Source organism: Odocoileus virginianus, chromosome 32 (assembly GCF_023699985.2).
Source record: "Odocoileus virginianus isolate 20LAN1187 ecotype Illinois chromosome 32, Ovbor_1.2, whole genome shotgun sequence".
Classification (NCBI taxonomy): Eukaryota; Metazoa; Chordata; class Mammalia; order Artiodactyla; family Cervidae; genus Odocoileus; species Odocoileus virginianus.
Window position 1 is genome coordinate 7,305,203 of NC_069705.1, and position 12,605 is coordinate 7,317,807.

Genomic DNA, 12,605 nt, shown 5'->3' on the forward strand with positions numbered 1-12,605 from the left:
AAAAAATAACGCTGTCCCAATAATGACATTTACAGTTTACAGAACACACACACACACACACACACAACCCTTTCCCTCCCACTCTGAGACACAGTCTGTGGTAACAAGCCCTTATTTCCCTTTTCTGACATCTTAGTCTCCTTACACTGGCTGGTTCTTCAGCCTTCTTAAAACAGTGGCACCTATGTACCAGGCAGACCAGTCACCTTGCAGAACCTCGCCCATAGGGCTGTGCCTGCTGTGTCTTTGGGGCCAGCATCACAGTGCCTCCTCTGGGGACAACTGAGGACATTTACACAAGGTTTGCAGACTAGATAGGAACACGTATATCAGTGCAATACCCTGATGATTACAAACACACTCTGATTATATAAAAGCATACCTTGGTTTTTAGGAAATATATGTCAACTTATTTAGAGGTAAAAAGGCACCACATCTACAACTAGATTTCAAACAGACCAGCCAAAAAAAAAAACGAAGCAAAAAAAACAAAAGCTTGTCCGTGTGTTTGTAGAAGAGAGAAAGAATTAAGTAAATGTGGTAAAGCTTCAACATTTGGGGAATATGACCAAAGGGTACATAAAAATTGTTTTTCCTATTCTTGCAACTCCCCGTAACCCTGAAATTATTTCAAAATAAAAAGGCAAAAAAGGGAAAAATTAAAATTAAAAGAAATAAAATGACCAGTGTCCTACAAGTAACCCCAGGAACCCAAATAACCAAAGATTTTTTTAATGAATTATAGTTGATTCATAATATTGTGTTATTTTCAGGTGTACAGCACAGTGATTCAGATATTTTTCAGATTATATTACATTCCAGGTTATTACAATATACTGAATACAATTCCCATAGTCTTTGTTCAGTCGCTAAGTCGGGTCCACCTCTTTGCGACCCCACAGACTGCCGCGTGCCAGGCTCCCCTGTTCTTCATGACTGCTACGTCTATGGGGTGCAAAGAGTCAGACACGGCTGAGCAACTAACACTTTTACACTTTTCACTTTTTCATGTGTACAGATACAAACTTGCGTATTACTTATTAATTCACTAAACTGTGATAATGATTTGTGATTTAGATATAAATATGTATGAATGCCAAAAGCAAAGATATAATGATATTTTTATTAATATATAACATGAAAAACCACAGTAACAGTAAATCTGAGTTTTACATACCCTTTCAATGCAAGGTTGTTCAAAGTAGAAAGCATCTACAAAGATAAACCAGAAAGAGTATTTTAAAAGACAGGATTAAAATAAATAATCTTGCTGGGAGTCTGCTAAATCATATACTTCAGAAAAAAAAAACCAAACCAAGAACCCAACAAACTAAAGAAAAATATATCCATGTGAATATAATCTCCATATTCTTAGTAAATATTACCCTGTACAAAGTAAGTAATACTCAGTCATTTTTACGTGAACAATTTCTCCAAAAATGAATTCAAAGAGTGCGAGGAAGCTATCCCCACGAGAAATATTTTACAGACCCCTCTGGAGTGTCTGGAACTGATGACAACTGGTAATACTAAAAGAAAAACTGAAAAGCAGGAGGAAAACAATTTAAATGGCTTCACCAATTTCATAGAAGAAAAAGTCTATGCTTAGAATGGTTTCAAAATAAATTTAAGTTTTAGAAAAATATAGTTTAATGGGTCAACTAACACTGCAAATATGTAGGGGTCCACACCTGTGTGTAAGCTCTGAGGGCTTCCCTCGTAGCTCAGCTGGTAAAGAATCCACCTGCAATGCAGGAGACCCGGGTTCGATCCCCAGGTGGGGAAGGTTCCCTGAAGAAGGAAATGGCAACCCACTCCAGGATTCTTGCCTGGAGAATCCCATGGACAGGGGAGCCTGGCGGGCTACAGTCCACGGGATTGCAAGAGTCAGACATGACTTAGTGACTAAACCACCACCACCAAGGGTCCACACATTTCATGAATGGGGGACTCAAGAGCTTCATGCCCTAGCTTCAGAGCTGGCACCCATGGACGGCGGGTTTGGAGAGCCCAGACTGCGCCTCCAGCTGTGCCTGGGATTCCACTGCTGTGACTTGGGGAACTCCTGTTCACTCAGCTCAACCCTACACAGGGGGTCCCTCCCCGCTGAAAGGCTGCCCACCCCTCCGTGTGGCCCGGCTCTCATCTGGTGAGAGGGCGTAGGTTTGGGCACCTTGCCAATGGTCTCCATGGCATGCTATTTCACCCCCACCCTGGATTTTGCATTAAGAGTAATTGCTCACATTGCTACTGTGGTAAAATATATGAGGTGAAGTGAAGTGAAAATCCCTCAGTCATGTCGGACTCTTTGCTACCCCATGGGATTCTCCAGGCCAGAACAGTGGAGTGGCTTGCCATGCCCTCCCCCAGGGGATCTTCCCAACCCAGGGATCAAACCCAGGTCTCCCACATTGCAGGCGGATTCTTTACCCTCTGAGCCACAAGGGCTCACAGGGTAAAATATATGCAACATAGTATTTACCATTTAACCACTTAAGTGTATCACCTGGTGTCCTAAGCACATTCACGAGGCTGTGCCACCATCACGGCCATGGATTCCCAGAGCGCTTCAGCATCCCAGACAGAAACTCTGTGCCCATTAGACATGGACTCCGCCTCCACCCCTGACCCCATCCCACGCCAACTGCTATTAGACTCTACGAATTTGCCTCTTCTACGTGCCTCATAAGGGGAATCATAACAATATTTGCCTTTTTATTGCTATTTGCTCCTAAGACTGTTCACAGATCTACTTAAAGTGAGCAATGAAAACCCATGCTGCTCTTTTCTGATTTTATCCTTTGATACTGGGCTGGATCCCTGGGTCAGGAAGGTCCCCTGAAGAAGGGAATGGCTACCCACCCACTCCAGTGTTCTTGCCTGGAGAATTCCACAGACCAAGAAGCCTGGTAGGCTACAGTCCATGGGGTCGCAAAGAGTCAGACACGACTGAGCAGCCAACACTTTCACTACTGTCACAGATAGATGACTATTAGATTATTTCAACCATGACACCCATTCAGCCACAGCCAAAAACTTAGCAGGCTTCGATAAACTGTTAGGACAGATATACAGTATTTGGTATGATTCTAGACAGGATACTTTCTGAGAAACGTCACACACTCCATGATGCTTCTGATAAATTGCTCACCTTTGCCAGCCTGTGCCTTCCCTTCCTTTCAGCCCAAGCCGACTCTACCTGTAGGAATGGTAGGCTGTCTATATGCCTAAAACTGAAACTAGCAAGACACTTCCACACACCCCATTCTAGCCTATCAGAATTAGGCACCGGTAACCTTTGGGCTTCCTGTCTTATTATTCAGCTCTCGCTCACCTTACGGCGACCCCACCGACACCGGCACAGCTCACAGAGTCCTCAAAACCTCGCAGTCCTCAGCACGTCACCCCACTGGCTCGACAACACTTTTTCATGATGAGAGGATTTTAGTTCTCAGCTAGTTGACTCTGTGATGGCAGTTTAAAGGCGCATTTCAATTAAAATGATTCCCATAAGACTGAAACATTTATGTAGGAACCAATGTACTATGAATTAGTGCTATGTACTAAGAACTACAGAAAAAATCAGGGTGCCAGTAGATAGCAAGTAAAGCAAAATGCTTCAGCTTTCACAAGTATGTATTTTTGCCCACCTATGAGAAAAGGAACAATGATTATTAGAATTGATATATTATTTAAAGTCTTACTAGAAGGTCTTCATTTTCTTCTTTTAATAATCTAACAGGACTGAAAGAATTCTAAGAACATGGTGTACCAAGACTTGCAAGACATTTGCTAAGCTATCCTATGATATTCAAGACAGAGAAGTAGGTGGATCTTTAGTTAATTGAAGGACCAAACTCAAACAGTACTAATTAATAGTTTGAGATCAAGTTGCAACTTGTAACGTGTGACATGCTTTGAACCTTGTCCAGTCCTGTTTAATACTTATAGGGTAATTTTCACAAAAGAACAAAAACGAGAAACTTATCCATGCCACAAAGCTAGGAAGGGCAGTTAACATCAGAATTAATGCTTTTAAAAAGTTTGTAAAGAAATGAAAAATACAATAAATCACAATGAATTGTTTCAGCTACTTATCAAACTCTCAGTGTATTTTGGATCCTGTGCCAGGAATTTGGTTTATAAAAATTGTAAAAATTTGGCAGATCTGACTCACAGACTATCTTTCACAGACTATCTTTTCTTTAAAAAAAAATTTTATCCAGTTTTAAAAGGCTACTTTCCATTTACACTTATTTCAAAACATAGGCTATGTTCCCCATTTGTACAATATATCCTTGAGAATACCTTACACCCAGTAGGTTATACCTACCACTCCCCAGCCCCATACTGCCCTTCCCCCTTCCCATCAATAACCACTGGCTTCTCTGTGAGCTTGTTTCTTTTTTTTGTTTCATGCACTCGTTTGTGGTATTTTTCAGATCCCACACATCAATGATATCATACAGTATGTGTCTTTCTCTGACTTAGTTCACTTAGCATAAAACCCTCCATGTCCATCCCTGTTGCTGCAAATGGCAAAATTTTGTTCTTTTTTATGGCTAAGTGGTATTCCATCATGTGCACACATCTGCCACGTCTTCTTTATCCATTCATCTGTGGATGGACATTTAGCTTGCTTCCACATCTTGCCTACTGGAAATACCACTGCTATGAATATTGGGGTGCATGTATCTCTTCAGATGAGTGGGGTTTTTTTGGGATATATACATAGGAGTGGAATTGCTGTGTCATACGGTAGCTCTCTTAGTAGTTTTTTGAGGTGCGTCCACACCGTTCTCCACAGTGACTGCACCCACTTACATCCCCAACAACAGTGTTAAGAGGGTTCGCTCTTCTCCATATCCTTGCCAACGTTCATTATTTGTGTCCTTTCTGATGATGGCCGTTTTGACAGGTGTAGGCTGATTGTGGTTTTGATTTGCACTTCCGTTATGAACAGTGATGCTGAGCATCTTTTCATATGATCGCGGGCTCATTTTACACTTTGCCTTCCTACCCCTGGAATCAGCTTCTTCTCCAGGGAACTCTGCTGTCCTTTAGGGGGAAAGGTGGCAGCAAGATCTTGGCATAGGTACACTCTGGGAGCTGCCCTTTCCTGTGGAGAGAGCAGCAAACACCTTCCTGAAACAGCAGGAGTCTATCTTGATGGTAACCATTCAAACTGGACACGGTAGGATTTTTCCCTAACTTCTTTCATTTATTAACTTCTATTTCATTTGTAACTTTCTGTTACGCTGAATATCCTGAGTTCTAATAACATGCTTATCTGTTTTTATACATAAACATCAAAAATTTTAAAGTTGCAATACTACTATTATTAGTGACAACAAAACTACTAAAGACAGTTAAGGATTTCCCTGCAGTTTCATGTCCTTAAAATGTAACTCACTAAAGATTTCTCGCTTTCTCATACACCAGATTTCCACATGTTCTTGGTATACTCTAAGATTTTATATTCTGTTCTATTCTGACCCATTCTTCTGTCAGGGATAAATGAATCTTAATAGGAATGTGATAAATCAAGTGAATCTCTAAATGAATGTGGGGAAGAGCAGACATAGTTTCTGATGGAAAAGCCTCGAACAGTTTCTTTTCTCTCTTTCAGCTGTTCATTCATTTTCCAGTTCAGACCCTGGCAAAGGAACACACCTAAAACTTTCAAGTTTTGGTTTAAAGTTGCAAAGGAAAAATAATCTTAAATGTTTTGGGAAGACATGAAACTGAAAAGCATGAATTAGGCATCCAATTCAATCAAAAACAGTACTTTATATATATGAAAATGTCACTTCTGTAAACTATAAAAATTCATGTATTGCTTTCAATTTTTTTTTTAAAAATCAAAGTTCAGATAGGAACTAGTTAGGCTTTCCAAAGGAGCAAAATTTGTTTTTGTTTACCCTGGAGCAGAGTTTAAAATACAAAGAGCTTTCAAAGTAAGCTGAATGCAAAGAATACCATCGGAGAGAAATTCAGCAAGTATCCCTTGAATAGCTTTCCTGAAAGAAGTGATTTATTTGAGGGGATTAATAAAGATAGCTTTGTTTAGTGTTACAAAATGGCATAAAGAAACCAGCAAAATGACTGTACAAGGAGATGACACAATTATTTATAAAAAACTTTTCTACGTTTTGTAATGAGTCAGTTTAATACGGGACAATAAAATAACAAACAGACATCAAAATCAATTATGAAAATAATCTACCACCTCTGATATTTGCCTTCTTAGTGTGTTTCCATGTTCTTTCAAAAATACTAGCTCAGTATTTAAGTAGACTGGGAGCTGACAAAGTCGAAGTATTACATTTTCTAATAAATAAAGTATTTTATTAATATCAGAGTATTAATATGCAGCTTTTCACTAAATGAAATATTACATGTATTTTAAAGTATTATTATTAAAAGCTTTAAGATTCCTCAGATACTGTAAGAGTAACTTACATTTCAGTAAAAATGTGTTCGTAAATAAGGGATCATCATAATGCCATAAAGCTTTTAGTGAGATCTCTTCTCCCTTAATGTCCTAAAAATAACGGCTTTCTATGACCAAATGTATAAGACAACAATGTTAATTAGCATATAGAATATCCCCCAAACAACAGTATTTTAAAAGAGAATGGCAGTGAGAATTCCACTTGTGAAATATGCTACATATTTTACTGTCAACAATAAAAAATGATTACAGTGTAATTATAGAAGCAGGCAAATACTGAGAAATACTGTTTAAACAGTGTAACTGGTCCTTATTTATCAATAGTTTTATAGGACTCCCCAAATGATCATGAATCAAGATTGCAAAGAATGGCAGTGAAATGCAGGCTCCTACAGCCTTAATTTCTTTGAGAAACGTCTGGCAGTTTTTCTCAGGTAGCTGAAGAGTATCAGGTAGTTCAGAATACATGTGTATAAGGTCACATTCCATTTTGACATTCAGTTTCAATTTTTCATCCTTTGTCCTCTTTATTAACTATCCTTCCCAGTAGCAATCATTGTAAAGGAAATTAATGGTAGTTTTTGTCCAAACGCCTGTTTTGTGCTATTTATTTATCTTGTTATTTATTTGTATCTTGTTACATCTGAAAAGGAAGTGCATCCGTGAGAGTCATTAAAGGTAAGTCACTGAAAACCCCATTAAAAGTCACGTGGCCGTTGCGATCTGAAGGCTGTACGCAACAAGCCCACGTAAAGAAAGGAGAGGGAACGGGGCCTGTGTTCCAGGGGAGGATCGGAAGCCAGGACAGACGCGGGCGAAGCAAGGGCTGATTCTGCAGCCGCGGCCCTGCGCTTCCCGCGGCCAGCGCTGTTTGCAGATGTGCGTTTCTGGCTGGGAACTTCAACAGGCGGCGTTTTTACTGGCAGAAAGCGTAGTATTTAGGTGCCCAGGAAGCCACTACTAGGTGCCAAGCAAATGTTCTTCACCAACACTTGACGTCACCCTGAAGAGCTTAGAGAAGACCAGCGCTTCACGGAGACTGCCCCGGCACGTTTAGAAAGGGATGGCAAGGAGCGGCGAGGACGCGCTGCCGACGCCACGCACAGAAGGGGGAGCTCACGGGGCGCCCGCGGCACAGGGGGCTCTGGGCAGTGCCCTGCGCTGACCTCGGCGCGAAGGGGCCGGAAATGAGGGCTGTGTGTACACGCACAGCCGACCACTCGGCCGCGCCGCAGAAACGAACGGGACACCAAGGCGACTGCACGCCTTGGAAACGCGAAGCGCGCGGGGGTGACAGGAACGCGTGCCGCCAGTGCGGGAAAACCCAGCTGCCTGCTTCCCGACACAGGCGACAAGAGCGCTCAGCGAGCGGAACTCGGCACAAACTCCGGGAGACTGTGCTGCGGGGACTCCTGCCCGTTGCTTCCCCGCCCCCCCCCCGCAAGGCCCACCCTTACCTCGGCGCCCTGGAGCTGCTCTTGAAAACCGAACAGATCCCAGCTTCAGACTTAATCTGAAGCAGGAACAGCCTGGAAGGCTCTCTGAGACCAGTGGCTCTCACGCTGGTCCCAGGGGTCTTAGAAGGCTACCAAATGCAGAGGGTCCTGAGCTTCCAGAGCTTTTAAAGCAAAAGTTCGTCTTCAGTTTAAATGTGTTTAAACTCCCACACCTAAAACCTCTTTCAGTTATTAACAAGCTCATCCGAAATGATGTTTAGACTGGTCCCTTTGAAGGCTGCCTTGAGGGAATAAGGTACAGACACGGGAGTGACCAGCCTTGCATACTTATTAAACACCTTTCTTAGAGAACTGCAAGAGTTATGAGGGCTAAAAAGAGACGCTGACGATCCAGATCGGCAATGGGAACGCAGAAGAAGCTTACGATGTTTTCTGGCACAAAATAAAAGCACCTGCCTACTGTTCTTTTTTTCACCTGCGAGAGAAAAAATTAAGAAGACTCTACACAAAGCTTCCCTCACATTCATTTGTCCTGATTAGAGCAGTCAGAGTGGTGACTAACAGCATTAAAATCACTTGGACGTGTTTGTCACTCTGTGTCTTATGACTGGTGGCAACAGCAGTGAGCAATGGCAGAAGCAAGTAGCGTCTGGTCAGTAGGGAGTTGACAGTTTACAAGAGTCTACACTTGACCCCGTGTGCGTGCCCCTTAATACTCGTCATAATTCTGAGAAGCACAGATATATTTCTACCACTCAGTTAAACAGATGAATAAATCGAGGCTTACTGAGGTTAAGTAGCCTCTGATAACATACATACTATAAGACTCAAATTCACTTCCTATAACTTCCAACAGCATCATTTGTTAAACGTTTCAGTTGATCGTGCATTTTGTCCACTCAGAAAGAGCAACATTAACTTGATTTTTCTTTTTATTTAGAAAAGAAACAAGTATTAGCCTTACCCAAGGCTTACAATATACACTAATCTTACTAACAAGCCATTTTAGTAAAAAAAAAAAAAAAAGTATATGATTTTCCTTTTTAAAAATACACTTAAACAGTTTCTTCATCTTCTTGACTCCAGTAAAACTTATTAATATTTTTGTAGTGATTTTTTAAATTGTTGTCAGTGTCTGTGGTTATAGAAACGCTTCTGAGAAGCCTCTTTATCCTGCTTTGTGATCTGAGCCCTCAAGACCCCTTTCTCCATCATGAACGATGGGGACAACAGTCACTGTGATGTAAACACCCTACCGCTGAGCGTCAGTGGTACCTACTTACAGGAACTGATTTCAGTGCACAACAACAGACAACATATTCATGTCACCCTTTTTTAGTGACTGAAAATTTCAAAACAAAACATAACTGAAGAAATTATAATTTGAGTTTCTTTCAGATCATCTAGAATGGATCTGGAACAACAGGGATATGTAATTATAATTTGAGTTTCTTTCAGATCATCTAGAGTGGATTTGGAACAACAGGGATATATTTCAAATAAGAAGACAAGAAATTAGCCACAAACATTCAATAAACTATGGTAGCATATTTTGCGCTGATTAAAAGCTAGATACTTTTTTTCTCTCTGCTGCTGTGCTGTTTTTGAAGTCTCCAGGAGCAGCCCTCCTATAATGTCTTTTTTCTGGATGAGAGCGCAGTCAGCCACATGTTCTGGAGAGAGGCAAAAATTAAGCCAGGAGACCTGCTATTGAGATATGAATAATCCAGATTAGCTGTCTCTTCTGTTTAAAATTTAGCTAATTTGTCAAATTTCTCACTGGTTTTCTATAAAGATCTTTACATTTACGATGCAAGCAGGACTTTTATTGTGTGCAAATTTGAGAGAAATAAGGCATACAAATGAGTCCTATGCCAAAATTTCCGAACCAGTTTTCTGGTTGTGTGAATTATCCAGACACTTTTTTTCTCTGTGGTGCTTTGAATCAGTAATCCTTTCGTGGCTCTCAAATATATTTATTTCTCTAAGGGTTTGCTGAATTAGGCCATCGATTATGAATGGGGGAAAAATGGGGCAAGACTGAGTCTGGCTTTCAATGGTCTAGTCCATTTTCACCCCTTCTATTGATTTATTTTGACCAAATCATAGAAATGTTAGGGTTTATTGGCAGTTGCGGGGGTGGGGGGTCGGCGGTGGTTGCTGTTTAGACGCTAGTGAAAGTCACTCAGTCTTGTCCGACTCTTTGCCACCCCATGGACCGTAGCTGGCCAGGCTCCTCTGTCCATGGAATTCTCCAGGCAAGAATACTGGAGTGGGGAGCCTTTCCCTTCTCCGGGGGATCTTCCCAATCCAGGGATCAAACCCAGGTCTTTTGTATTGCAGGCAGATCTCTCCCGTCTGAGCCACCAGGAAGCCCGAAAACACCAGAGTGGGGAGCCTATCCCTTCTCCAGTGGATCTTCCTGACCCAGGAGTCGAACTGGGGTCTCCAGTGTGGCAGGAGGATTCTTTACCAGCTGAGCTACCAGGGAAGTCTATGGGGTTGCTAAGTAGTGTCCAATTCTTTGCAACACTATGGACTGTAGCCCGCCAATCTTCTCTGCCCATGAGATTTCCCAGCCAAGAATACTGGAGTTCATTGCCATTCCCTTCTCCAGGGGATCTTCTTGACCCAGGGATCAAACCCACATCTCCTGAATTGGCAGATGGATTCTTTCCCACTGACCCACCAGGGAAGCCATTCTAGGGGGAATGGGGTAAATTTCTGAAATAATATAAATAATATTATTTCTTGGATCAGCAGATTAATAAAGACCATCATTTCTTGGGAATGTTAGCAGATGTCATATGCAAATATGAGTCCCTCTTCAAAAAGCTGAGACAGAGGAGGTTAAATTGAAATAGACGTTCTTTACTCCTGGGTGTCTTAGAAACATATTTGTCAATAATGTTCATAGAAAGGGACGTGGAGGAAAGCACTTGTTGGAAATTCACTTCACCGTGGAATCCTTTTTATGGAGTATGTACTAACTTCTCACAGATTAGCAAAACACTAAATTCTAAATTAAATAGAAAAACCTACCATGCTATAAAACCCTAAACTATGTGTTTGAAATATAGACCACTGGGTGAGACTATTTCACATTTATAAACTTTGTATTTTAAGGGTATATTAAAAACTGTCAAAAAAATAAAATAAAAATAGTCTGTACAGGCCAGACTGCAGGTCAGGTAACTGACAGAATATACCTAAATATCAAGAAAAAGCTTTACGCAAAGTTTACAAATGAAGTTTACAATACAAAGCCAACACTATGTGTACGTACTCTATATAAAGCTTTGTGGAAAGCAGTGCATTTCTTTAAAATGAGTTAGTGCACGTGTCCATGGCTTATAATCTATGAAATTAACCAGCACTCACAAAAGGAATAACACCTCACAGAATACAGTGTGTGTTGGGGGGGTGGTGAAAAGTAGAAAATTTTCACAAATTTAACAAATCTTTTTATTTTGAATGTATATGAAGTATTTTTATTTAAATCAGGTAGGTTTGCTAATAATTTTATTCAAAACATTGGCTTAGAAGGTGAATTATTTTACATGAAATGAATATTTTAAACAAATGCCCACATATGGAGTAGTCACATATATTTGAAATAAAGCTTCTTTATAAAACACTAAAGCTAGATTTTGTTTGTAGACTCTTAAGTATTTTTATCATTAGCACTGCTGTAATTTACATTTTATTTCATTTAAAGAAGGCAAGTCAGCTTTGCCTTAACTATCTTGTGGCAATACAGGAAACAGGATCTTTTAAAAATATATTTCTTTTTATTCATTTATTTATTTGGCTGTGCTGATTCTTGGTTGCGGCATTCAAGATCTTCGCTGCGGTGTGAGAGGTTCTTTAGTTTCGGCATGTGGGGTCTACTTCCCTGATCAGGACTCAAACCCGGGACCCCCACATTGGGAGCAAGGTGTCTTAACTTCTGGACCACCAGGGAAGTCCCAAGAAACATGATTAGTTTTGAAAAAAAATTATGGATGACTTAGAAAATAATGCTCATTCGAAAAATTACCTGAATCTGGAGACTGAGGGTGGTGACGGCTGCACAACAACTGAGTGTGCTAATGCCACTGGAGTGCACATTTACAATTGCTCCGACGGCGAATGTGTGCTCTGTGTGTGCACACAGTCACAATGTAAAAGGTAGATTCAAAAGTGTCTGATTACAAAAGCACACTTTTATTACAGAAGATTTAGAACATAGTGAAAAACTCAAGATAGGTATTGTGGAAAACTCAAAAGGTAAACAATTTGATGGGCCAGACTTCCAGTTTTAATTGCACTTGTTTTAGTAATTATACATATGCTTTATACATTTAAAATAATCTTTCAAGGTTTTTAAAAATATTTAGAGCTCATTAGGCTTGCTTTCAACTTACACTTCATGCTTAGCTTTCATCCACTGTAAGTATCCAGAGTAACAACATCAAGAAGAGTAAAATACTGTCCCTGGAAGCTCATTACTTTTACTTGTTTTACATGTGGGTGAAATAAAAGTGGATGTTTATTTCTAACAAAGCAAAGTATATATTAATTCATTTAAAGTATTATGCAGTGTAGTAAAATTAAGTGTTACAAATAATGGTTTATTCAAAAGTCACAATAATTATTATGAACAGGGTAGAAGGTACAGTTTTTGACTTAGCTACCCTCTGCTCAGAAGTCTG

General features: G+C 40.4%; 1 protein-coding gene across 3 annotated transcripts in view; it reads right to left on the bottom strand.

Moving 5' to 3' along the window:
- The window catches only part of UBE2E2 (ubiquitin conjugating enzyme E2 E2), a 356,286-nt gene that overhangs the window by 192,757 nt on the left and 150,924 nt on the right, over positions 1–12,605 (bottom strand). Inside the window, exon 3 of one of the 3 annotated variants that reach the window (XM_070459848.1) lies at positions 1,178–1,212. The exons of the other annotated variants lie outside the window; for them this stretch is intronic. Within the exon in view, the coding sequence (XP_070315949.1) occupies positions 1,178–1,212 (35 nt within the window). The remainder of the gene's footprint in view (positions 1–1,177; positions 1,213–12,605) is intronic. 3 annotated transcript variants of the gene reach the window in all.